At 56.5% G+C, this 25,301-nt stretch overlaps 1 protein-coding gene across 1 annotated transcript; it reads left to right on the forward strand.

The window, feature by feature from the left end:
• Positions 1-645: 645 nt before the first annotated feature.
• Positions 646-25,301, forward strand: NALF2 (NALCN channel auxiliary factor 2; the record flags this gene model as incomplete). The annotated part of the gene is made up of 3 exons (XM_082488201.1): positions 646-1,407; positions 24,140-24,311; positions 24,895-25,301. The coding sequence occupies 3 exons, from the start codon at positions 646-648 to the stop codon at positions 25,299-25,301; spliced, it is 1,341 nt and encodes a 446-aa protein (XP_082344327.1).

Here is a 25,301-nt window from a genome sequence, read left to right on the forward strand (position 1 = left end):
CGAGCCCCCGCCACGCGTGGCAGCCCCCCACGCGGCGCCGCCGGGGCGGGACAGGGCTGCGGGGTGAGGGGGGGGCACCCGCCTCCCGCGCCCCCCTCCCCGGGGCAGGCGCCGGTAGCGGCGGGGCGGGCGGAGCTGTCCTTCAGCACCACGGCACCTGCCGCCGCCGGTGCCCGGGCCGGGCGGCGGGGCCGGGGCGGGCGGCGAGCGAGCGGCGGGGGCGGGGGGGGAGCCGGGCGGGCGCGCAGGCGCAGGGCGGCGCGGCTCCTCAAGGTGTTGGCGGCGCGGCCGAAGATGGCGACAGACTGAGGGCAATGGGGCCCGGCGGCGGCGGCGGGCGCGGCGGGGCCCGCGATCTGGCGCAGCCGACGGGGAAGCGGAAAGCCGAGTGAGCGGGGCCCGGGGCATGCCCCCGAGCGGCGGGCGGCGCGCCGCGGCCGGGGCCGGGGCCGGGGCCGGGGCGGGGACCGGGGCCGAGCCGGCATCGCGGCGGCCGGCCTGTAGGCGGGGGCGCGGGCATGGCGTCGGCGGCGGCGGCGGCGGCGCGGCGCGGCGGGCGCAGGTGACAGCGGCGGCAGCGCGGCGCGCCCCGCCGCCGCCGCCGCCGCCGCTCCCCCCCCCCCTTCCCCGCGCCGCCCCCGCAGCATGATCCGCGGCGCCTGGATGTACCCCCGCGGGGGTGCCGCCGGCGGGGCGGTCTGCTGCGCGCCGCGCCGCAGCGACAAGCCGGTGGCCGACCCCGAGCGGGCGCAGAAATGGCGCCTCTCGCTGGCCTCGCTGCTTTTCTTCACCGTCCTCCTCTCCGACCATCTGTGGCTCTGCGCCGGGGCCAAGCTGCGGGCGCGGGAGCGGAGCGGCGCCGGGCGGCCGCGGAGCCGCGGGCCGCGGGCCTTGCTGGCGGCCGAGCCGGCGGGCGGCAGCTGCGAGGCCCTGCTCGGTAACCTCAGCCGGGGCCCCGGCCCCTGCCCCGCCGCCCGCGGCGACCTGGACTCGGCCTGCGCCCGGCTGCAGGCCCTGCAGCGGCCGCGGGGCTCCCCGGCCGGCGCGCCCCTCCGCTCGCCCCCCGCCGCCGCCCCCTTCTTCGCCTCTCCCTCCTCCAAGAGGACCTTCCTGCAGGCTTACTTTAGGAACTTCAACCTCTCCTTTTGTGATACTTACACGATCTGGGACCTGCTGCGGGAGATGGCCGGCCCGGACGGCCTGGACTGCAGCGTGGACAACCTGATGGTGGACTTGGTGGCGGCGGCGGCCGGGGCGCTGGGCGGGGAGGCCTGTAGCAGCTGCGTCCAGGCGTACCAGCGGCTGGACCAACACGCTCAGGAAAAATACGAGGAGTTCGACCTCTTGCTGGAGAAGTACTTGCAATCGGAAGAGTACTCGGTCAGATCCTGCCTGACGGACTGCAAGGTAGGAGGGGGTGCACCGGGGTGTCCCGTGTCCCCCCCTGTGCCAGCGGGTGGGCAGCCCGGGGCGAGCGTGCGCACGCTCGCACGTCCCTTCACGGCCACGCACGTGCGGGCTGGCTCCTGACACCCCGCTCCGCACCAGCCTCACCCGCACCCCGTCACACGCACCCCCGTGCGCACATGGGCCGGGCTGGGGCAGCTGTGGGGCCCCTCACCGCCGCCTCCGGCCTGCCGCCGCCGAGGGATGCTGCGCCGGGCTGGGGCGGTCCAGGGCTCTGCCCGGCTGTCGTTAAGATGAGGTGTGTAGATGAGCGGTGACCTGAGATGAACCATGGCACCAGAGCCCCTTCCCCGCACACAGCAGCCGTCTTCCAGCCCTTCTCCCCAGGGAGGTGGGCCGGGGGGAGCTGGGTTGTGCCTCCCCCTTGGCATTCCCCCCAGCATCACTGGGCGTCCTCAGCCCCAGGGCACGGTCCATGTTCCGAAAGCAAATGGCTTGCCTCCCCCAGCTTCAGTCGGATTGAGCCTCAGCCTCAGAGGTGCGGTCTTCTTTCCAAAACAAGAGCTGCGGTTGCATCTCTGTCTGGAGCCCGGCATGGTTCTGCTGCGCGCTCCCTGCTTTCTCACGAGCCCTGGTGCCACGGCTCCTCCAGCCTCCGGCTGCTCCGAGCTGCTTGGCTCACCTGTGCGTCCTTCCTCCGGACATTGCCTCTGGGAAGCATAATGGTCTCGATAATTAAACCCACTTCCCTTTCTCAGAGCCATGTCTTGGGAGAGAGGCAGCAGGGTGTGTTACAGCACCGTCCCCAGAGGGACAGTGGCAGAGCATCCCCCGGTGACAGGATGCTGCTCTTCTGGGAGAGTTTTGAGGGACACTTGGAGCTGCGGTGGCGGTGCAGGTGACTCTCGGTGCGGAGTCTGTCCCCTGGGAAAGCATGGGAGCAGCACCGGGGTGCGGCGCTGGGGACACCAAGGTGTTGTCTTTCATCAAGGGCACAACAGCGAGATCCTGGCCGCCGCTCTCAGGCCCGCGTTTCTGCATCGCTTTTGTAAGGAGCCGGTTTTGGAAGGGAGCTAGTGCTGGTGTTCTGGGCCGGTGCCAGGCCAGGTAATTACAATCTGCTTGCCCAAATTCCCCCTGCGGTTTCAAAGGTACATAGTATTCAGCCTGCACCGAGTGCCTTGGTCCTGCTGCTCCGCTTCCACGGTGAATGAAGGGATTCAGCGCTGCCTGCCGTTGCGTTGATCCCGCTCCCGGGGGCCCAGCAGAAGCGGGGTCTCCCCATGCTGTGTCCAGTAGCGCGTACAGACACACTCGCTTCAGGCTTAGTGTCCATCTCTGCCCAGGCCAACTTGCTTGTGCTCGCTGGTATAGAGACCCAGAGAGAAAAGCAAAGAAGGATAAGAAAATAATCATTACCTTTGGTCTTGGGCAAGGTGGTGTTCCCATAGACTGTAAAGCATCTAGAAACAGAGCCATGCTTAGATGAGTCTTCATTAAGTGTCCCTGGTCTTAACATCCCTGATGAGAAAGCAGGAAACGAGCTTAGAAGATGCAGAGCTGAAGGCAGCAGCGACAAGGCGCGTACCTCCTCGCTTGCTCCGTGTCACATCGGCAGTTGCATCCTTAGGGCATCTGTGAGCACCAGCTTTGCGATTTTGTGGGCGGCATTTGGGAAGCAACAGGAGGGCGCGAGCAGCAGGGCCAACCTGTACACGCTCACCCGAGGCACCCGCAAGGACGTCTCCAGTGCTGGTGCTCAAGTCTGCACGCACTGACCCAAGCTCTCGCAGCTCCTGCTCGTTTCAGTCTCGTGAAAATCAGGACACTTATTCAGGGTGGTTCAATATGTATTTAGGTGCCTTACTTTAGACTTTCACAGCTGCGAGTCTCAACCTCACCCTCTTGGTGGCTGTTCCCCATTTGTGAAACGAGGCTAACACCAAACTCATCCAGTGTGGTGGTTACGAGCGAGTTTTGGCCCGATTTGGAGTCCCCTGGACTTCAGCAGGGGCTGCGGTTACTCGTTTGTCGTGGTTGGCAATGGAAAAACGTGGCTGGCAGGATTTTTAAAGCAGCCTGAATTTGTCGGAATTTGTAATTCCTATCCAGATGCTGAATAATACTGCATTTTCTGAGGTGACTTGCGGCTGCACGCTGCTCATGTGAATACCCGCTTGTAAGCGACAGCAGAGAGCTACGGCGCGATGGTAACAGTGTATGAGAGCAAATGACAGCAAAATAGGAGAGGAGTGGAGGAAAATATAATAGACAGCTCAGCTGGCGTGAGAGGCTCCCGCAAAATCCGTGTAGCGGGACTCTGGCCACAGAGAGCCGTGTAGCCGGGTAAACAGGATTTAAATAATATTTCTGGGGCTGGGTGAGCATGCGGGGCAGGGGACCGCACTCGCCGTGGGAGGTCAGTGCTGGGGGAGTTAGTGCTGCCTCCCATTTCCCTCCTTCCTCTTCCATAATAGCGGCTGGAAAAACAAGGCGGGGAAACAAAGCAGCTCCAGCTCACCTGCACACGGCCTCCCTCTGCAGAGCCACGTATCCCCCCGTAATTTCGTCCCCAAGGAGCAGTGCGGCTCACTAAACAGCGCACATTGAGCTCTTTGGCAGCCGAATCACCCGGTGATTTTGGCTCTTTATTGCATCTGCTTTAAGACGACAACAACAAAAGCCCCACTGGAGCAGCCGGTTCCTTCTTACGGCAGCAGGTTTGACCCCGAGTTAAAAACTTGGAAACGGCTGAGTGTTGCAGGTTGGTTTCGGGAGACACGAGTCCCGTTTTTCCCTGTTAATAAATCGTCCTGAGGGCTGGCCCCAGTTTCGGGGCACTGCGCTCGCCGGGGGAAAGGTGGGTGCTGCAGGAGGGTGAGCAGCATCCCGAGTATCCAAATCCCAGATCTGTTCGTGCCTGGAGCTCGGGGAGAGCGCTCGGGGAAGGCTGAGCCAAAATCTCCCCTGGAGCTACGGGAGATAGAAATGCTGTGAAATGGTGGGGTCTCTGTGTAATTCAGCTGCTTAGATTACTCATTGCTGTAATATTCTCCTAGGCCTTTTTATTTTCTGCTCGGAAATAATTCCCAGACAGATCCCACTTTCTGCATACGTCGTTGTTATTCCCACTGTCAGCTTCCGAATCATACTCTGAAAAGGTTTTACTTATTTCTCCTACAACTGACACCAAAGATCCCCATGGCTGAGAGACCGTGAAACGTGAAAATACATTTCTCAGATTTATTGTTTGTTTGCATTTTGCGTTTGATGGAGTTTTGTGGAGTCTGGCTCTCACGGTCCCCCGGCACCCTGCGAACAGGGGAGGGAGGGGACAAAGTGGGTCCACATGGTCCATCTGTCTTCTGAAACACATTTCGCCTCTTGCAGTGAAGAAGACCTGAGTGCCAGCTGCTGGGGTCATGGCGCTAGTTAGTGGTGACGTACATAAAACAAGTGGAAAATACTTGGGTTTTTTTTTTTGCCTTTAAGAGGGAAAACTGATTACATGAGTCGGGGGCAGCTGCCTGCCACCTCCATCTCCCCTCTTCCTGCGCAACTTGTACCCTTTGTCACTGTGAGACACGATGAACTTCATGCACTGAGCGGTTGTGGTGACATGTTGGTAGCATCCTTCAAAAGGGCTCGAGGAGGTCACGGCCTGGGGACGTGGATGTTGCAGCTGAATGTCCCTCAGGAAATGTGGGGCAGCGGCAGCCTTTCCAGTACTCAAGCCGTTGGCTCAGGCTTTGCAGAACTTAGTGCAGGAAGAAATCTGCGTCCCTCCAAACTGATGCCCTGCGGGATGCTTATGGCTGGTTTGTGCCTTTTTTCCATCTTTCTGAACAGGCAAAAAGTGGTGTTGCTCCAGCTCAGCCACCACCAGGTGAGAGATTTGCGTCTGTAAAGGCAGAGCACTGTGTTTGTGCTGTCTGCCTCACCAACAGCCGCTACGGACAGCTCTCCTAAAAGTGCACGTTCCCACCGGTACTAAGGCAAATTAAGATCTATGGGACAAAGCCTACTGAATTAAGGACTCATTAGGTTGCAAGAAACAAAGCTGTGGAGAGAGGAGGACTGACAGGCAGGAGCTGCAGGGCTGGGGCTGGTAACAGAGCGCTGGTGGGAAGGCGAGGCTGGACAGGACCTGTACCATCTCAAATTATATTCGATTACCAGGGTTTCTCTGCACACGTGGGCCAGTGGCTGTTGAATCCCGCTGTGACCCTGGCCAGATCTGTTTCTTCACCTCCAATTTCCCCATTCCCTATCAAAGAGCCCGACCTGGGGAGCCTGGCAGGGCAGGATTTCACTCCTGAGGCTTTCGCGATGTGCCGGTGTTTCCCTGCTGTGGGTGCGCAGGTGATGCCGTGAGAGACGGTGACCAGTCCCTGCTGTAAAGTGCCATGGCATTGTGCGTGGCACAGCCCACACCGAACGGCTGGAGAGCAAATCTGTGGTGCCTGGGTTCCGTACCTTCAGAGGGTCCTGTTTTCTTGCTCTTGTTTAGGCAGGAACAGCATCAGCAATCTGTGTCTCTGCTCAGCATCCCTCCCTGCAGAGCATCTTCCTGGAAACCCAAGCACGATGGAGCCAGGAGCTGTGGGAGGACAACATCCTGGGGGTAGCTCAGGGCTGGGGATGCCTCTGGCAGGAACCAAAGCAGTGTTTTACCTTCACAAAAGCAGCTCGAGTTGAGTTCGTCTGGGCTGGGCTTATCCAAAAAGCTGCTCAACCTGGTGCACTCTGGCTCGGAGCCTGGATGGCTCCTTGCATGGAGATCCTTGCATGGAGATCCGTGCACAGAGGGGAAGTCCCTTGAGACCCACAGCAAAATTGGTTTCATATTGAGGCTTGCAGTGAATCTGCCGATGAGTGACTGCAAAGCCACCTCCCCAGCACCATGGGCTGGGTGCCTGGTCCCCTCTCGCAGCATTAGTGGCCTCATGGGTGCTGCACCAGGAGCAGCAGTGGCCGGGGATGGAGAGGCTGCTCCCAAGCACTTGGGCAGCTCTGATGTCTGCACCTGGAACTTTTCCTTAGGAACAAGCCTGGCCAGTGAGGTGGAGCTTTACTGGCATTTCTTGATGTGAGAAAAAAAAAATCCGGAGTAAATTCCAGAGTAATTCCAGTGGATCAGCGCAATATGTAATTTGGCAATTTTAGCAAGACCACGTGCACTAGCTTAGCTGAGCATGCAGCTCCACGTTACACACTAATTCCGTGTAAGCAAAGGTAATTTTTTTTTCAGCCCTGCACAAAGATGTGATTAAATTGTATAAAGAATTTGAACAAAAGGAATGTGTGGGTTTAGGTGTGCAGTTACTGCGAGCACAGCCTCTGGCACAGCCCGGTTCCTGTGCTTTGTGTCGGGTGCCATCTAGATGCTTGAAAACAGAGATCAAAGATCGAAAAATAGAAGAAGCAAAAACTGACTGATGAAAGGAGTTTGCTCTGTAATGAAAAAAAGTGTCAAGGTGTCAGAAATGCTCCAGTGGTGCACAGGACACGTGGGAGCACTGTGAGCCGGGAGGGAAGGGGGATGCTGAGCCAATGCTTGGACAGTCCTGAGCTTTGCCTGGGGTCGAGACATCTCAAGATGCCTGAGGGTGCGTGGTGGGCTGGTGGCCGGACCCACATGGTTGCCGGGGGGTGAAGCAGCCTGGGGTGGGGGCAGCAGCCGTGGGGTGCTCCCTGCCAGCGCTTGGTTGGGCTGTTGGATGGTGATGTGTGTGAATGGGGGGGCATTTACCACTGATTTCAGTGGTGTTTGGCTGTTGGCTTTGAATGAGTTGGTTGTCTATTGGTCCTCGCCTGTTAACGTCTGTTGGTGGTGCTTAAGGGAAAAAAATAGAAGTTTATAAAGGCAGCAAGTCTGCGTGCAGCAACAGGCAGGTCGGCAAATGGTGCAGGAGGGAGGGCGAGAGATCCGTCTCCATCAAACTGTCACCAAGTAGCTACAAGTGACGCAGGTGCCAGCGCCTGTTCCTTCACCCGTGTGCTCCCAGCTGTGGCTGCTGCTGCCAGCCCTGGAGCCTGGGTTCCTCTCCGTGTGTGCCCATCCCTGGGAGCATGATGCACACAGGGGCTTCACTGGTGGTGTGGAATGAGGTCCTCAGAGAAGCACGCTCAGCTCTGGCGGCAGACGCGTGGTGTGATACTTCATCAGCTAACGATGCCTTTTGGAAAGCATCTGGCGTGCCACAGTCCTATTGGGTGCGGGCAGCCTCTGGGAGTCAGGGAGCTCAGCAGCGTGTGTGACGGTATTGGCAAAATGTGTGACCCGGTAAAATGACACAACCCCCCCCAGTCTTCCCTTGCTGTATGCATCCATTGCCACGGGCTGCCTGGGGTGGCCCAGATCGGGGACAGCTTGCGATGCTGCTTTTCATAACGTGAAGCAATACGTGCTGTCCCCACGGACAAAGGGATCTGCTAGTGTGACGCCAACTGCCAGCCGTGCGAGCATCCTTGCGCTGCCGGGGAAGAAGAGGCAGCAGCTTCCCCATGGCTGGGCACCAAGAGGTGGAAGAGGATGCACAGTGTTGGCTTGAACCTAGGACATCGCTGGACCTGACCACGCAAAGGGCTTCAAGTGGTCCCCGTCCAGAGACAGACATCTTTTGCATCAGGAAAGGAGCTTTTTGTGCACAGCAAGGACCACGCACAGCCTGTCCTCCCCCTGTGGCAGAGACCTTGGGCACCACTGCAGAGCTCAGCACCTGGGAGCCCCGAGGACCGCACACAGTAGCCCCAGCCCCTTCACACCCCAGGAAGCTGCAGGGTCACATCAAACGTCGCACGGCCCCAGGCCTGGCCCCACAGATGCCCCACAGGGCTTTTTCTCTTCTTCCCAGCTCCAGAGCTGCCTGCCAGGGTGGGGAGGCAGCAGGCAGGCAGGCAGCAGAGGCAGGAGCTCAGGATATACCTGGCTGCCAGGGGCTATTCCCGCTGTCACCGGGATGCCATTAGGATGCGACTCATGCCTGGCTCCACGCAGAGGAAGCTCGGCTCCGCTGTCGTTTGAAGGGCAATGACTCAGGGACAGCAAATCTGTGAATGAGACACGGAGGCTGCTTGGGTGAGAAGTAGCCATCTGTCCACGCTGCCTGCAGCCCCAGCTCCCGTGGGCAGAGCCGGCAGCTGCCTGCCTGGGGAGGCTCGGCCAGTTTGGCCTCGCTCCTCTTCCCCTCTTGGCTTTTGCTCTTGGCTTCTCCCTGGGGCCTCTCTCCCAGCTGTGCTCCTGGGGTGTCAGAGGGAGGAGCGGTGCTGGGTGCACACAGTCAGCGTGGGCTCCCCCAAACTCTGCTGATGTGGCCGTTGTATTAAAAAAGGCAGTGTGAAAGGGCATTAAGTTTTTGGCTTTCCAGAGACCTGCCTGCATGAGCATCCCAGTGCTCCTGGTCCTGGCTGGAGAAAGAAACGCTGCCTGCCCTGCTCATCCCCTCTGGAGTAAAAGATACACATATTGGGCATCTCGGCTGACATCTTATCTCTGCACGGCAGCTTTTGCAGTGCTTCTGGTGGATGGAGGCTGCAGAGAGGTGGCAGGGCTGGCAGCAGGTCCCTGGCACAGGAGGGCAAAGGGAGGCACTGTGGCAAGGAGAGCTGGAGAATGACCCCATAATCAAGGAGTAAGCTTAAAAGGAGGCAAGTTCTCAGGCTTGAGGATACAAAGCAACTACTGACAGCCCAAGTTTGGATGGGAGCTGCGCTCTGGATGGTCTTCCTCCTCACAATGGGGTCTCCAGCATCATCCCCAAAGCCCCTTGTTCTGGTGGGTGCTGGTTTCCCTGAGGGGAAGCCCCAGGGAAGCCTCCCTCATCCCACCCCAGCCCCCCTCCAGCTTCACACATTGGGGGCCTCCACCTGGTTTCACTAGAATTTCTATTCTAGGCCAGGGAAGCATCTCTGAGCTACTGTCTTCCCATGAGGTCCTTCAGCTTCCAAGAACTGGCATTTTCAAAAAGGGGAAAAAACCTTTAACCAGAACATTCCCCGGCAGCCACGTTACCAATTGCCGCTGCGGCAGCTTGCCTGCTGCTCAGACCTGCTTCTGCAAACCAGGGCAGGAGATGCTCATGGAGGTGGGGAGAAGTCCTCACCCACAGCTACCTCCTCTGCGTGTTCCCCATGCCTGGGGCGCTCCTGGCCCTTTGAGCCCTGGCTGGGCAGGAGGTGCAGGCAGGGTCTGGGACAAGCAGGATCAGGATTTTCACAAGCGGCAGCCGCTCTCCCCGCTGCCATGTGTGAGCTGTTGCTAATGGGTCTGCAGCCCCCAGCGTGGGGAGAGGGGATATCTGGGTGTGCAGATGCTGGCTGAGTTTGCAGAGCTCTCCGAAGGTATGCTTGAGGCGTTCCCTGAAGTCCGCACTCCCACCTCCATTCCAAAGGTCTCCAAGGTGTTCTGGCACTCCTGCTCCTCCTGGTCCTGCCTAATTGCTTGGGCTGCTGGGCAGGAGCAGGCACAGGTAGGGGACAGGAGAGGTGTTGCTGGGGCGGAGAAGCACCGCGTGTTTTGCTGGCTCCCTGTGCTGGCTGCCTAGTGCTGTCTGGGGGGTTTTGCTCCTGGATGTGGTCTCCAGATACTTATTTGGTCCCTGGAGTTCTTCAGGGCATGGCTGCTAGCAGAAACGCCATTTGTAGAAATGCTGTTTGGTTTTTGTGTTTAGCAAAAAGTTCTAATCTGTCCAGCATGCCCGGCATCCCCGTCAGCCCGGCCCTGCTTCCCGCGGGGCTGGCAGGGGTTGGGAATCTGTGTGTCCAGGCAGGGTGTCTGCCTGCCCCTTGAGGAGGGATGCTCGTGCAGGCAGGGCACATGCAACACCAATGTCCTGTGATTTTTGCTGCCTGCTGCTTGGTTTCTAGGTGAATTCTAGGTGTGTGGTGTGAACCTGTACACCCATAAGTTATTTGGATCTCTGGCCCCATGAGGCCATTTCTCTTAAGCAGGCTGCAGAGCTCCCCTGCCCCATGCCCTAAGCCCAGCTGTGCCCACAAAGCAAACCTGCTCACTGTCATACCTGGGGTTGGAAGTGCTTGGAGCTGGTCAGCCTGATACTGAGCTGGTTGGGCATGTGTATCTGAGGAGGTGCTTGTGAAAATCAAGGCATTTGACTCATTGGCGTTCATGAACTTTGCCTGGTGTTCCCCTGTTACCGCTGCAGCACGGCTGGCGAAGCAGTGTCTGCAGAAGTCTCTGTGTAAGTGTGCAAGAGCAGCATTTATTTGCCATGATGCGTTATTTGTTTGTCATCGTTCATTGCTCTCCTGTTAAAATGAGGTTGTCAGGGAACAGCAGTAGCTGTCAGGATGGAGGGCTGGCTCGGATCATGGTGCTGGGGTAGTGATGGGCCCGGGGCATGGGGCAGCTCTCCGGACATTCTTGCTGGTGGAAACGCAGGGGAAGCACCTCTACTCTGCGGAGGATAATTAACCTTCATACCGTGCTTTGGAAGTTCAAGTCTCTGTGTGTTAGCGTTACCAAAGATGCCGACCCCTTTGCTCACCCCCTTGTCTTGCAGCACCCTGCCTGTGACTCGCCACCTTCCCTCCCGCACCCCTTTGCTCTGTGGGTGACGGGGCGCTGGGCGCACAGCCCTAAGGCTCCGGGTGACAGCTCTTTTCAAGGGTCTGGCAGGCAGCAGTGGCTGGAGGAGTCCCCAGGGACTTGCCCGCATCCTGGCCTGGGAGGGGGAGGCAGCCTGCGGGCAGAGCTGGCGTGGGGGGACCGAGCAGACATGCAGCTGCATTTATGGCAGCTTTGCAGAGAGGAGCTCCAGGGGAGAGCAGCAGGGATGGGGCTTCCCCGCAGGAGCGCATCCCTTGAGGCTTGCTGCCTGAGGAGGAGTGATGCCAGCCGGGAGCATCTGCCTGCTGCTTCCCATGGATACTGAGAGTTATCCTGGGTTTTTCCACACCTCCCTGGGGGGCGTTAAGGTCCCACCTGGACGGGAGGGGGAGATTTCTGCAAGTGGTGTTCAGCCGAAGATAAAAAAAGAGGTTCCAACTCTCAGGTCTGACGTGAGCCTTGTCCAGTCCTGTTGCCTCCATCAGTAGAAGCTGCCAGGAGTGGTGATAAGTGTCTAGGAAATGATCATTTGCTGCATTTGCCTTTAGTTTAAAGGACCTCTGCACACAAGTTACGTGTAACAGGCCCTTGCAGCTGCCCAAACAACCCAGAATTGGTGTGGGAGACAGTGCACCTCCCTCTGACCGCGAAAGGTGCCTGGGGTGGGACACTTCTATCTCCCTGCTCTTTGCTGCTTGAAGGAGCTGGGACAGACCATATCCTGCGGGTCACCCCCCGGTGACATGCACCAAGCAGGTTCCTCCCGCTGCAGACTGTGCCTTAGACCCTGTATGTGCCATGTTGCGTTCCTTTTCATACAGAATGGGACCTTGCGGGATGCTGTGCACCGTACAAGCACTTGAGTGAGAACAAGGGGCTCCTGGCAGTGTTCAGGATCGGGCCCTTCCGCATGCATCAGTTGTGAAGGCAGCTTTGTCATGATGCCCCAGCATAGCCCTTGCTGGAATGGACACTCGCACCCTTCCGAAAACGACACTCCAGCCTAACCACTTCCTTGGAAGGTAGATGCACCCAATCTGCTGGAGAAACTTCTTCCTTGCCCCCATCAGCTGGTGGGTAATTTATGGCTCGTGGCACTGAAGTGTCTAGCCTTTATTTTTTTATGTCCTATCTAATGTAACAGGATGTTCTCATTATCCGTATAAATGTTTAATCTACTTTTGAATCCTGCTAAGCTCCTGGCTACAGCAGTATCTAATGGGAGTGAATTCCTCAAGTGATGCTAATAGATTGCAGGGACCTGACTTTCCCTCTGTCCCAACTCCATTGTCTTCAGCTTCAGCTCCATAGCAGCTTTTTTAATTACTTTTTAACTAATTGGGCTGATAGCAGACTAGGCTGCTAACTAACCTACTGGTTACCTGCAGCTTCACCGGGGGGTTAGGGATGGGCAAGTGTCTTTCCAGAGCCGTGCTGGGTAGTGCAACTACTGCAGAGAAATCACTGCTCGTGAGCAGCCCTTCTGCCTGCCTCGCCAAGCCCTCCTACCTTCCGAGGAGCTCTGAAACTCCCAGGAGTTATTTTTAGGATGCTGGTTCATGTTCCTTTGGATTCCCTCTTCCTGCGGCTGGGCTCCCGCTGCCTGACGGGTGCCTGCGGGAACGCAGCGCTCGGGACGGGATGCTTCCCCTAGCCACGTCTGTGTTTCCTCCTTGTTTTTGTAGCTGAGTTGTGGTTCGGTTATGGCTGCTTAAAGAAATGCTGCATTGGAGTCAAATGCTGCTCTTCCCAGCCGCTGCTTGGCTTTTCCTTGCCTTCTGCTGGTCTTCTTTCTGCTTTTGCCATCTCTTGGTGTTAGTGTTTAGTTCGGCCCCCTCTGCAAGGCAGGACCATGTGCTGGGGGGCTGTTAAGGAGCAGTTGTTGGGTTACTCCTGCAGCCAGCGTCTGTGTCACTGGAGCTGCTTGAGCCTCCCATGCCAGGGTAGTGTCCGGTCTGGTTTGGCATGTCTGGGCCAGGTGATTCCAGTCTGCTTTGGTGTTTCCCCCCCCTTGGCTGGGGCCGTGATGCCCGTACTGGTGTGCTGGAACCCTCGCGAGCTGTCAGGGTCAGAGCTACATGGCCAGGCCTTTCCTCAGCCCTGGGACCTGTGGTGTCCCAGGGGAGATGGAGAAGGACAAAGCCCTCCAGATGGTGAGGAGAAGCTGCTCGCTCCCTGGCCGCCGGCGGTTTGTCCCAGTCTCCTGGCCGGCCCTCCTGGTGTCCATCTCCTTCCCACGCATACCTTCACGCTCCCATCCTGGCCTCGCCTTCCCAGCGAGCTGGTCTTCTCCTCTCTAAACCCCAGCCAAAATCCTTCTTGAAAGAAGAGCATAAAGCAGCGGTCTAGATTTACTGTTGCCCCTCTCGCTCGGCGGGCTCAGCGTGGGAGTGCCGGTCCTTTCTGCCTTTACTGTGCTCTCGGGCTTGTGTGCATCAGACGTTTCTCAGGACAGAGACTGTCTACTGCTGGTGTTGTGCAGCCTGTAGCACAATGGGGCCCAGTCCTTGCTTCCAAGGCGCTTCCAGAAGAAGCAGGCTCCATGTGCATTTTGTTTGGATTCAATACATTTGTTTTACAGCAGCGCCTGCAGGCAGCCCACCAAGACTGGGGCCACATTGTACTAGACACTGTCCAAGCGCGGGTAGTCACTGCCAGAAGAAATCACAGGGCGAACAGAGGGGACAGACCCAGGGTGCGGGGGGGGACTGAACACGCCGCCAACATCACGTAGGCTGGAGCAAGAGCTGGGGTCTGTGCTGTGGGCAGCAGTGAGCAGAGAGCTTCCACCCCATCGCCATCTTCCCTTGGAGGAAGGACGCGTCTACTCCAAGGTGGCGCTTGATAGTTAAATTAAAATGTTATTTTGTGGGAACTGTAATGTTTTTGATCAGCGATGTGGTATCAAAAGCCTACTGCAGTGGGTTGGGGTCCGCAGGAGCAGTCCTGCAAGGCTGGGTGGGTGCAGGTGGGTGGCTGGACCACAGGGATGAGCCCCGTCTGGGTCCCAGTGGCTGCGGGGCCACTGTGGCAAACCTGCACTGGGCAAAATGGGAGCTGCAGTGGGAGGGAAGGGGCTCCAGGCAGCGCTGCCTGTCCTGCGGCCTCTGTGCCCCTGCAGCTCGCGTCGCTGTGGCTGCAGCGCCGGCTCCTGCGCTGGGTGCTGTGACCCTGCACCGCGGCGAGAACCTGTACAGGGTGTTCTGCTGGAGGGTGCAGGGAAAGGGGGGGGCCCTGCAACATGCAGGCACATGGGTACCGGCTGTGGAAAGCGATGGGGCTTGGCAGTGGTCACTGCCTTTCCGTTCATCCAGATGTGATGTTAATTAGCGTGATTACTTTTTTTTCTTGCTTGCTGTGTAGTAGATGGATGCAGCCACGGAGCCATGCTGGCATGCCAAGTGCCATGTCTCCTAAGCGCAGTCCTGGCCGCAGCACTGCTGAGGACTGTCTGATATCCGAAGCGATGCTGCAAGCACCGCTGTTCAGAGGATGCTCCCCATTTCAGTACAAGCCACGATTACGGGCTGTTCCTCCTGGGTTTGTTCCAAGGCGAGAGTTGCATCTGCTGGGATGAGAGCAGGCTTTTCCCTGGCCTCTGCCCCAGCGCAGACACGTGGCAGCCCTCGGTTGCAATGAGCAGATTAGCAGAGAAATGAGCCTGTGAATGTGGTGCCCGTCCCCGGGCTGGGAGCTGGCACTGCTGCCCAGTGCCCAGCACACCCATGGGTGTTGAAGGTGTGTGTGTTTTTGCAGAGGCAGCTTGAGATGCTTGTTCTCCTGTCCTTTCCCAGTTCCTGGTGTTCCCGAGGCGCACATCAAGCTACCCGATATAGTGAACTTTAGTGCAATAGGATTGTTACCTGGACTTTGAGTGTATGAGGTGTGTGGACATCATACTTTAAAGCTGTTTTCTCTTAGTGTTGAAAGATGAGCGCTTATGGAGTTGTGTATTTCTCAGACTTGTTTTGAGTAGCTTTGGAGGGGGAGGTATTTTGGGAGGTGCTTTTTTCTCTATAGAAGAAGGGGCACTCAGGTAGTTTCTTTAATCCAAGAACTGGGAATAAAACCCAAAATGCTAAAAGCTATGAACTTTTTCCTGAAGTCACTAAGGTGTTGAGAGCGGGTAGCTCTGACTTAGATTGCTTTGGGGTAATTTGGGAGTGACTTCAGCAGCGAGGTCAAGGGAGGTGGGTGGGAAGCCATGGCTGGGGAGCACAGAGGGGGTTCCCCTGTCCAGGACTCTCCGTGAGGATGAGCCTGGTCGGTGCTGGACCCAGCACAGCCTCCCCTGCACTTGTTCTGCTCTGGCACACCGCGTGGTCACAGCACTGGGGTGACGAGCTGGGATGCAAACTGGCGTTGTGCACGGGATGGCTGGGGGAAAATTAATGGGAAAACAAGCTCCGGAGAGGAGTGGGCAGCAGGGCAGGGGAGACCCCAGCACAGGGATGTTCCAGCTGACCCCAGTGGACAGCAGGCAGGATGCTGGTCCAACAGCACGGTGTTTACAGCCATGTTTGAGGAACACTGGCTCTGGCAAGCAGCTGGGGTTTGCACTGGTGCCATTCCCAGAACCCCATAGTCTGTGTGCAGCCAGCCCCATTCCCACCAAGCGCCCGTCCCCATCCCACGCCATTCCTGCTGGCAGCCTCCATGGCGGTGCCCGAAGCTGCAGACGCTGACTCCCCTCCGTGCCCTACAGTGCCGGGGTACAATGGGCAGCAGCTCCCCGGCCCTTGCCTCCCCCGGCTGTGAAACGGAGGATCCGTGGCTCCAGCGCTGTCATCGCCAGGCACAAGTCAACATTATATATAAAAAAAAAAGTAAAAACAATACAAAAAACATAATCGTACACAGTTGTTGGGTTTTGGAGTTGGGTTGAGTTTCATGCCGCCCCCACCCCCCCAAACCAGAGCATGTGAATGTGGCAAGGTGGAAATAACGCAGCTCCAGAATTTTCAAAGAAGTTACCAAAAAAACAGCTGTTACAGATATGATGTTAGAACAGCCTATAGCAAGGCTAATTAAAAAAAAAAAAAAAACCACAACTGTTTAAAAAGCGCAACATTGTTAATGTCAGAATTGCAGGCGGCAGTAATTGAATACAATGGTAATTGGACATTGCAGCTTGTGTTTGTAACTCCTCCTGCCCGGCCGTGGACGTTAGCATTCCCTTAATCCTCTGCCATCCAAGGGGGCTTTTCCCTCCCCCCTGCACGTCCTGCTTCCCGCACTGCATCCTGATGTGCCAGAGCTTGGAGAGATGCCCAAGCGGCTCATTAGCAGTACTCATTTCCCTGCGTCCAAGATTAATGAGGCGCAGCCACTCCAGATGCTCATCTCAGGCCATGATGGAAATGTGAGTCCCAGGAACTGCTGTGGGAGGGGAGGGGGCAGCTCTTGGCCTGGCTGGGGCAGGCAGGGGTTTGCCTCTTGGCCCACCTGGAAGCTGGGCACGCGTGGTGTCCCAGTGAGCAAGACGTGAGCGAGGTCCGTGCGGGTGCAGGTGAAGTTTGGGGAGGAGGGTTTCAGGCAGGTTCCCTGGCGCTGATGGGGTCTGGTCCGAGGGAGCAGCGAGGCTTGGGGGATGCTCATGCACTACCCCAGCCCTGCGCCATGGCAGCCGGGTTGAGCATTCATGGCTTTAGCGGCAGCAAAGAGGAGGAGGAGAGTCGTGACAGCAGAGCCCAGCAGCTTCCAGCATGAACCCCCAGCCGCCGGCCTGAGCACGTTCCTGGGTCTCCTTCCAGAGCTGACCCCAGCACTTCCTCAGATTAGTCAGCAGAGCCCTATATTATTGCAATTAAATACAGCCCCGGGCAGCTTTGCCAAGCTATAAACTCTTGCTCGGTTTCTCAAAACATCCAATTTGCTTGCACCTGGTGTAACCGCTTATTACTGCTGGTCAGCAGCTCTGCTCTCCTCGGGCATCCCCTCGCTGGGAGCGGCGTGGGTGGGAGGATCGGCCGGTAGCACTGTGCCGGGGGGTGCCGAGTGCTCGTGTGGCTGGGGGTCCCCCAGGCTTTCCGCTCAAAGTCGTGTCGTCCCCCCTAATCATTGACATGGGGGGAAACCCCCGCCTTGCTCAGGTGTGAGGTTAGCGGAGGGCGAGCACCAAGTCTTGCCTTTTCTGTGCTCAATGTGGTTATTTTGTAGGGGAAGGTTTCCTGCTTCCCTCTCTGTCCTCATTATCCTCCTCCCCCTCTGGAGTGCAAATCCCCGTTCCAGAGAAGCGGGTGCTGCGCTGGGGACGCTGCCCCGGCCCCTGCCTCGAATTCAGAAGGGTTCGGTGCAGCTGGGCTGGGCCCCCTGCACAATTAGCAGATTTTCCCCCGGCGAAAATTTGCAAGCAGCCGTTCCTGCTCTGATGGGAAAACAGCAGCTCAGTGGGTTAATTACAGCTGGTGGTCCCGGTGGGCATCCAGACTATCCCGAGCACTGCGTCCTCTGCAGAGGTGTTGCATCCCAAGGATGCTGCTCCATCCCTGCCCCTTGGTTCCCCTGAAATTTAGCTGAGGTAGTTCAGCAGGCAATGCCAGTGTTTACAAAATACTGGCAGCGACTAGGTTGACATTGGAAATGGACAAATTACTTTTTAAAAAAAATAGTATGTTATTTTGTGCAGAAATGCTAAGAATGCAGAAAGACTCTGGAAAAGCTGTTTGATGTGGATGCTATCCTGGTGCTGACAGGAGGCGGCGGGAGAAGTGCAGGCAGCGAGGAACTCAATTTGGCACAGAAGTGCCTGCAAAAAGGCCGTCTCTCTGACTGCTGCTTTCAGATAGCGGTGGAAGTGTGAGCAGACAGGTAGCTGAATTAGACAGCTGTTGGAAATCCGGTTCAATTTGTTTCTTTTTAATGTCTTTTACGACGGGGTATTTCGGCACCCCTGTAAAGTTCAGATGCAGATAGATAACTTGTCCTCCTCCTCACATATAAATTGGGTGTCTGAAGTTGGCCCCTGTCCTAGGCAGCAAAACTCCTTGTGCTTTCTTGGAGTCATCTAGCCAGCCCTCTGGGCTAAAAATGCAGGAAGAGGGCACCGAAGCAGAGCTTTTTGGAGTTCAGGTCACTTATATTTACTTGGCCAGGCTGGAGATCAGCCAAAAATACAAACAGAATGGAAGAAATGCTGATTGCAACCAAACTCACTTCCTGAAGAAACAGTAAAGGGCAAGGATGAAAAACAGTGAGCTTTCCTCATTGATTTAAGTAGAGAATAAATTTCTTCCTGTCCTAAATTCTCACACATCCTTTATAATGGCAAGAGAGAGCAGGTTGCGTGGGGTAAGCTCAGAGATATTGAAAGCTGTTGAAAAAGCAAAGCCGTAAGGCTGCTGCTTGAGCATCCCCGGGAGTTTGCTCCTTGCCTGTAACAGAGATCTGTGCAGATGCGTGACGGGAGGATGCTGGTGTCTCCTAAAGATCTGCCTGCATCTCAGCCTAATCCCGGTGGAGTGGGGCCGGCCCTGTTGCACCAGCAGGTCTTCGCTGTCATTATTTTTGAACAGATATGGGCAGTTTCCATCATGCAGAGCCATGGGAATGCCTGCTGCAACACCCAGAGGACCTGCAGCTTGGCAAGGTGAGGGCTGGCTGGGACTGGGGCAGCCTCCCAGCTCTGATGCTTCCCTCTGGGCAGGTGCGTGCCCTGGAGAGGAAAGGGAAAAGGGAAGGCACCCGGGAAATTCTGGTGCCTGGTTGCAGTTTCTGGGTGAGAGCACCTCCTCTGTCCTCTCCAGTGGCTGGAGTATCAGAATCATAGACTGGTTTAGGTTGGAAGGGACCTTAAAGATCATCCAGTTCCAAACCACCTACCATGGGCAGGGACACCTTCCACTAGACCAGGTTGCTCAAAGCCCCGTCCAGCCTGGCCTTGAACACCTCCAGGGACGGGGCATCCACAGCTTCTCTGGGCAACCTGCGCCAGGGGCTCACCACCCTCACAGTAAAGAATTCCTTCCTAATATCTAGTGTAAATCTACGCTCTTTTGGTTTAAAACTGTTACCCGTCATCCTATCACTACACTCCCTGATAAAGGGTCCCCCCCCTGCTTTCCTGTAGGCCCCTTTTAGGTACTGGAAGGGGCTATAAGGTCCCCCCAGAGCCTTCTCTTCTCCAGGCTGAACAACCCCAACTCTCTCAGCCTGTCCTTATAGGAGAGGTGTTACAGCCCTCTGGTCATCTTTGTGGCCCTTCTCTGGACCCGCTCCAACAGGTCCATGGCCACCTAATATTGGGGGCTCTAGAGCTGAATGTAGTACTCCAGGTGGGGTCTCACAAGAGCAGAGTAGAAGAGGAGAATCACCTTCCTCGACCTGCTGCCCACATTTCTTTTGGTGGAGCCCAGGATGCTGTTGCCCTTCTGGGCTGCAAGCACACATTGCTGGGTCATATTGAGCTTCTCATCAACGAACACCTCCAAGTCCTTCTCCTCGGGGCTGCTCTCCATCCATTCTCTGCCCAGCCTGTATTTGTGCTTGGGATTGCCCCGACCCATGTGCAGGATCTTGCACTTGGCCTTGTAGAACTTCATGAGGTTCGCACAGGCCCACCTCTCAAGCCTGTCCAGGTCCATCTGGATGGCATCCGTCCCCTCCAGCGTGTCGACTGTCTCACTAGCTCATTGCAACCTTTCACTCAGTATTTTCATTAATTTAATGGAAATGTCCTTGTCTGAGACCCCAGCCCTCTGCCAAACTTCCCTGATAGGAGTCAACAGAAACATTTTAGGGGCAAAACATGTGCTTGTGCAAGCCATTTCCTCAGGAGAGCAGGATGAGCCTCAGCTCCTTTCTACCAAGCTCTCAGGAGTTTCCTGTGCCCGCTACCCCTTCTGCCTGTAGGGCTGAACTGCGGGTGGCTGCAGCCCCAAGCTGGAAGTAGGACAGTGCAGGTGAGAGCCACGGTCCCCTGCCAGGGGATGTGGTGTAGCATCCCTCCTCACTGGGCTGCATGTGTCCCCAGGTGGGAGCCGTGAATGTGACTGGGACCTGGGAAGCAGCACGGGGGAGAGTCAGAGATGATTAAAGGGCTGGGAGGGAGACTGTCAGGAAATGTGAGTGTGTAAATCAGTCGAGCTTGCCTAAGTTATGACTAAATGGGGAGCGTGATACATCTGCAAATATTAGAAATGTGTAAACACAGAGGAGGGAGAGGGATGGTTTATGGAATGATTGAAGGGAATGAACTTTTGGATGGAAAAATGTAGGTCAAGTATGAAGGAAAACTTGTAGGCAGCGAGATAAGTGCTTTCAGCAGTAAAACAACCTCCTCAGGAAGCGCGAGAAAGTCCCATTGCTGGAGATGTCTAATGCTAAGCCAGGTGAGGGCCTGGAAGACAGGCTAAGTGGGAGAGATGGACTTGGTGTGCCTGATCTGGTCCTTCCACCCACACCCTCTGGGCTGGCAGATGGGGCCGGGCACACCAGTGGTACCCCCCTGGGTCTGTGCAGGCTGCACTGGGCTTCAGGAGGTCCCCTGGGGCTGCCGGGTGGGAGGATGGGTGACCTTGTCCTTCGGGAGCAGTTACCCTGCAGACATCGCTTGTGAGGGTCCACGTGCAGCAGTTCTGTGTCCCCTTGGCACCGCCGAACAGTTGGTCCCCCGGGGAAGCGTGGAGCAGCAGCCTTGCCCCGCTGCTCGCCCCAGGGAGGGCAGCACCCACCGCTGGCCCTGGGCAGTGTGCTGGCTGTGGGTCACCTTGCAGATCCCATCCCTTTCCCATTCCTGACCGGTTTGTGGGTGGATGCTGGGGTCTGCTGTTGCATGTGCTGTCACTTAGTATTTGCAGCAGAGTTTTTGTGAGCAAATATAACACTGCGAGCTGTATATAAATGATGCGCTTCACCTGTTTGCTATTTATTGTTCATTACCATGGAGCAATGAAGAGTGTGTGCAAGAGAGAGACTTAGGTGGCAGGACACTGTTGGTGCTACGTGACGGGCAGGCTTGTTGCATGGAAAAAGCCTAAATGACTAATCACAAGAAGTGAGTGGCAAGTTATCTTTTTCTGGTATGTATCTTAATTCTGGTTTAAATTTGCAGGCTGTTTGTGGTGTAGTTAATGCATCCAGTTTTTAATCCTGAAAACTTTACAACTTGGGAGAGAATTCATCCCACCCAACTTCAGCCATTTGAAATTCAAGCAGCTATTCTGCTCCGGCTGTCAGCAGGGAGTGAGCGCAGCACCTCCAAGCCCCTCGCTGGTGGGTGCTCGGGATACTCCGGTGCCGCAGAGGGATGTGGTGTTCTCAGGATGCCCTCTCTCTGTTGCCTATAAAGGCAGCCCAAATAACTAACTCAGATAATTACTAAGAATTAAAATAATAACTAATTTTTAGAAGATTGAAATTAAGGAAATTCCCTCCTCCCTAAATGCTTTAAATTTCCAATAGACCTGAAAACTCTTCTGAAAGCGTGTTTCATAGCAATTTCCACAGGAGCGCTTGCTGGGGGCAGGTCTGCGTGCCTGCCCGCTGCCTGCCCGGCCCGGTGGGCTGCGGTGGGATGCCCGTGTCCTCTAACGGGGAGAAGGGGAAGGCATCGCCTTCAGCCTGGTGAGCTGGAGCCCCTGCCCCAGACACTGCCTTCAGAGCGGCTGCCCGTTCTCCCGGGGCTGCGTGTCTTTGTTGCCATCCTCGGTACGTCCCTTCCAGAGCATCCCCATGTTTCAGCATGTCTTTGTAGCTGTGAGCTCTTTGAGGCAGGGACCTCTCCGTTTTGCTCCAAATTATGCATGCCTCTGTAGTTATGTGTAAATAACAGTATTGTGTCGAGACAGCGACTTGCTGAGTCCTTGGACCAAAGTAAGGATGTGTCCCATCTAGCTAAGTCCTGGACAGTTGGTGGTTAGTTTGAAACCCGTTTTATACCTTCTGGTTCTCTGTCCCAGCTATCGTAAGGTGTCAGCGTCCGCTGAGATGTCTAACCCTCCTTTATGTCCCATTGAGGTCCCCTGCTGAGCAATAAGATGCTTTCACAAAGGAGAAAAGCTCATCGCACTTGTGAAGTGTCATGAGCCACCCTGCTGAGGGGTCCTTCTGTGTCCTCCTCACTGCCCCACCGACCCCTTGCTCCCAAGAGAGCAGAGGCCAGTGGGAAGGACACACGTTGCGGGTCTGGCATCTCTGGAGTACTGGCTGTGCTCGTCCTGCCTGCCTCCCCTCCTCCTCCTCAGCCCCAGGGGAATCAGCTCGGGCAGATGCAGAACCAGACCTCGAAGCTCTCCCTCCCAGTTGTGTCCTCACAGTCTGATTGCAGAGTCAGTCCCTTCTCTGGGGCTGTTCCACTTTGTCTAAATAATTAACATCCAGTGGGCCAGGGAGAAAAAGCAGGACCGCAGCTGAATTTCCCACATCCCAGCTGAAAGCCCTGACCACAGGGCTATTGACTGCTCTGAAGGGCTTGCTCCATATATTGTGTCCTGGTCCTGATTAAACTTTTTGTGATGAAAGTTTCACCAAAACGACACGCTTCCATGAAAATTCTGGTTTTCATGATTTGGCATTTTCCAGGGGGAAAAAAAAATAATAAAATAACTTGCCAAGAATTTCCCAACCAGCTTTAATCCTGAGACGCTACCATGGTCCAAATAAATGATGATAAGGATCTATGGAAAACATGGGGAAACAAAGAAGCGATGTTTTTAAAGCCTCCAGAAAATAAAAATGCAGCTGGAAGGAGGAGCACAGGGTTTTCTCCAAGCACGCTGAGGAGGGAAATTCATTCCCTTTGAATCACGGGGAGTCCTTTCTAGTTGGTTTCAAAGGAAGTTGGATGTGGTCATTAACATGACCTTAACTCTGTCACTAGTGCCTAGATATGTTCATAGATGAGCTGGAAGTGCCACGGAGGGTGCTGCTCTTCCCAGCGGTGTTACGGGTTTCTTGCAGCCTGAGGAATGACTGCTGACCATGAGAAACAAGAGATCTCCCTCCCTTTTACAGCGAGCAAAGACAAACAATTTCCACCCGTGCCTGATGCTCGGGAGATCGAGGGGGATGCGCGAGATGTGGTCTTAACCGAAGCCATCTGGGCTGTGCCTGGCCGGCTGCGGTGGGCACGAACACACGGAAGGTGGAAGGGAAGAGCTGGGTTTTGCCGAGGAAGGTCATCTCGGTCAGGTGCAGATGAAAGGTGCTTTTTCTCCCCGGCTGACGAGTGGCTGTGGCAATGGACCCGAGGGGGGGGGACCAGGGACCAGACAGGCTGGAGAGGCAGGGGTTGTGGCACAGCCTTGCAGCCGCAGTCGCAGGTGAACCCCCATGTTGCTTTTGCTTCTGGAAGTGTTGCCAAGCACAGCTCTAACCAGTGGAAAGGCGAGCGGAGTGTGCGGGGACATCTGTACCGCTGTTTGGAACTTTGGAGTGTCAAAATATGCCTGTAAAATGAACGTGTTCCCCCCAAGGTCTGCCCGTTTGAGCCAAAAGAAATGGCACGGTGAAAAGTGCCAGATTTCTATGAATTGGGAATCTTCCCCAGAACCAGGGGGATGGGTGGGGAAAGTGAGGAAGGTGTTGTTTGGTGGCAGAGAGGGATGAGCCTGAGGCTGTAGTGGCTGCGTGTGCTGCATCCCAGTGGTGCCCGCCTGCTTCTGGCTGGCAGCTTTTCCAGCCAGCAGAGGCCTTTGGAAGTTTCCAATAAAGATCGGCCCACGGTGTGCTTTGCTGTCCCGTGTCCCGTGTTCAGAGCTGATGGGTGCCAAAGTGCTTTAGAGGAGGAGTAAATCCCTACCCTGCCCTGAGGGAGCAGTGGGGTGTCTCAAGGAGGAGGAAGATGCTCTGGGACAGGCGATAAGCGGTGCTTGAAACTTTTGGGTCATGGACCAAGCTCTTGGGCGACCGATCTTGGCAGAGTCACCGCAGTCTGTCTCAGTGCCTGTCTGCAGGGGATGTTAGTCCGTGTGCTTAATTCACTTTATTTTTGTGGTGGATGTAGTTTGTTAGATGAGCTCCACAGTCCCTACGCTTTAGCTGTTTGTTTTAATTGATTGGCGAGTGATCGTGCTGAACGTAAGTGACCCCGATGTACTGACACACATTTCTCGCATGAGCTAGGAGGAGTTCTCCCTTCCCCTTTCACCTCGTGGCTCTGCGATGCTTCGGCTACCCTGGTGTTTGGGGAGGTGACGTGTCCCTCTCGGTGGCTTTCCCTAGGCTGTCTACAAGGCCTGGCTGTGCTCCGAGTATTTCAACGTGACCCAACAACAGTGCCGACACCGGATCCCATGCAAGCAATACTGCCTGGAGGTGCAGACCAGGTGCCCGTTTGTGTTACCGGACAATGACGAGCTGATCTATGGAGGTTTGCCTGGCTTCATCTGTACGGGTAAGGAGGTCCGGGGAGCGGGACCGGGCTCCCGCACACCCCGGGGGGCGCGGGGGGACGGGGCAGTGGTGGGTGCTGATGAGCCCCGGCGCGCTTTGCAAGCCATGTGCCAGATTGTGAAGGCTTTTTGGGGCAGAGGGGGAGGAGATACAGCGTGGAAACATGAAGCACTGCGTGGCTGCTGAAATGTGGCCAGCGGGGGGGTGAGTGGTTAATGGAGACGTGGCAACAGCCCACGGCTTAGCATGGGAGGTTAAAGCCCTACTTCTAATTGAAAGCTAAAGTAAGCATGTAAGGGGCTAAAGGTCAGGGGATTAAAGCAGGGCCGGTATGTTTAATTACTACAAAGAGAGTTTGGGGTGTCCTGAACATGCCCCAGGGCTGCGGTCTCTGCCTGCACACTGGTCCGCACAGGCTTACAGCCCCACAGGGAACTGGTCCTGGAGGGTCTCTGGGTGTCCCAGTTCTCAGGCTCTGGCTGTCCTGCAGCACGTGGCTGGACGGCACTGGGGCTCAGCCCCTCTGCAGCCCCACCCGTGATCTCCCACTGACCCCCTCCTCTTCCTCCACTTCCTTCCCACAGGGCTGCTGGAGAACCAGCTGCCCAACGAGGAGGCCAAGTGCTGCGAGGTGCAATGGGACTCCTGCGACCACCCCCCAGACAGCAATGACAACACATCCCCCAAATCCACAGCGTCTGAGTCACTCCATTTCCACCACCACGACCCCCACCTCCATCACCAGCGGCAGAACCACTACCACCTCTACCACCACCACCAGTACCACCAGCCCCACTCCCCATCCTTGCTGCCGGTCTCCGCAGGGTCTCGCCTCAGCAGCAGCAGGATCAGACTGTGCGTGCTGGTCCTGATGCTTCTCCACACCATGGTGTCCTTCTCAAGCGTGCACGGCAGCGGCGGGGCGGCCGGCGGAGGGCTCAGCCTGGAGGCCCTGCCCGCCTTGGAGGAAAGCGTGGCACGGGACGAGTGA

The sequence above is a fragment of the Vanellus vanellus genome (genome assembly GCF_965231255.1).
Source record: "Vanellus vanellus genome assembly, chromosome: 10".
NCBI lineage: Eukaryota > Metazoa > Chordata > Aves > Charadriiformes > Charadriidae > Vanellus > Vanellus vanellus.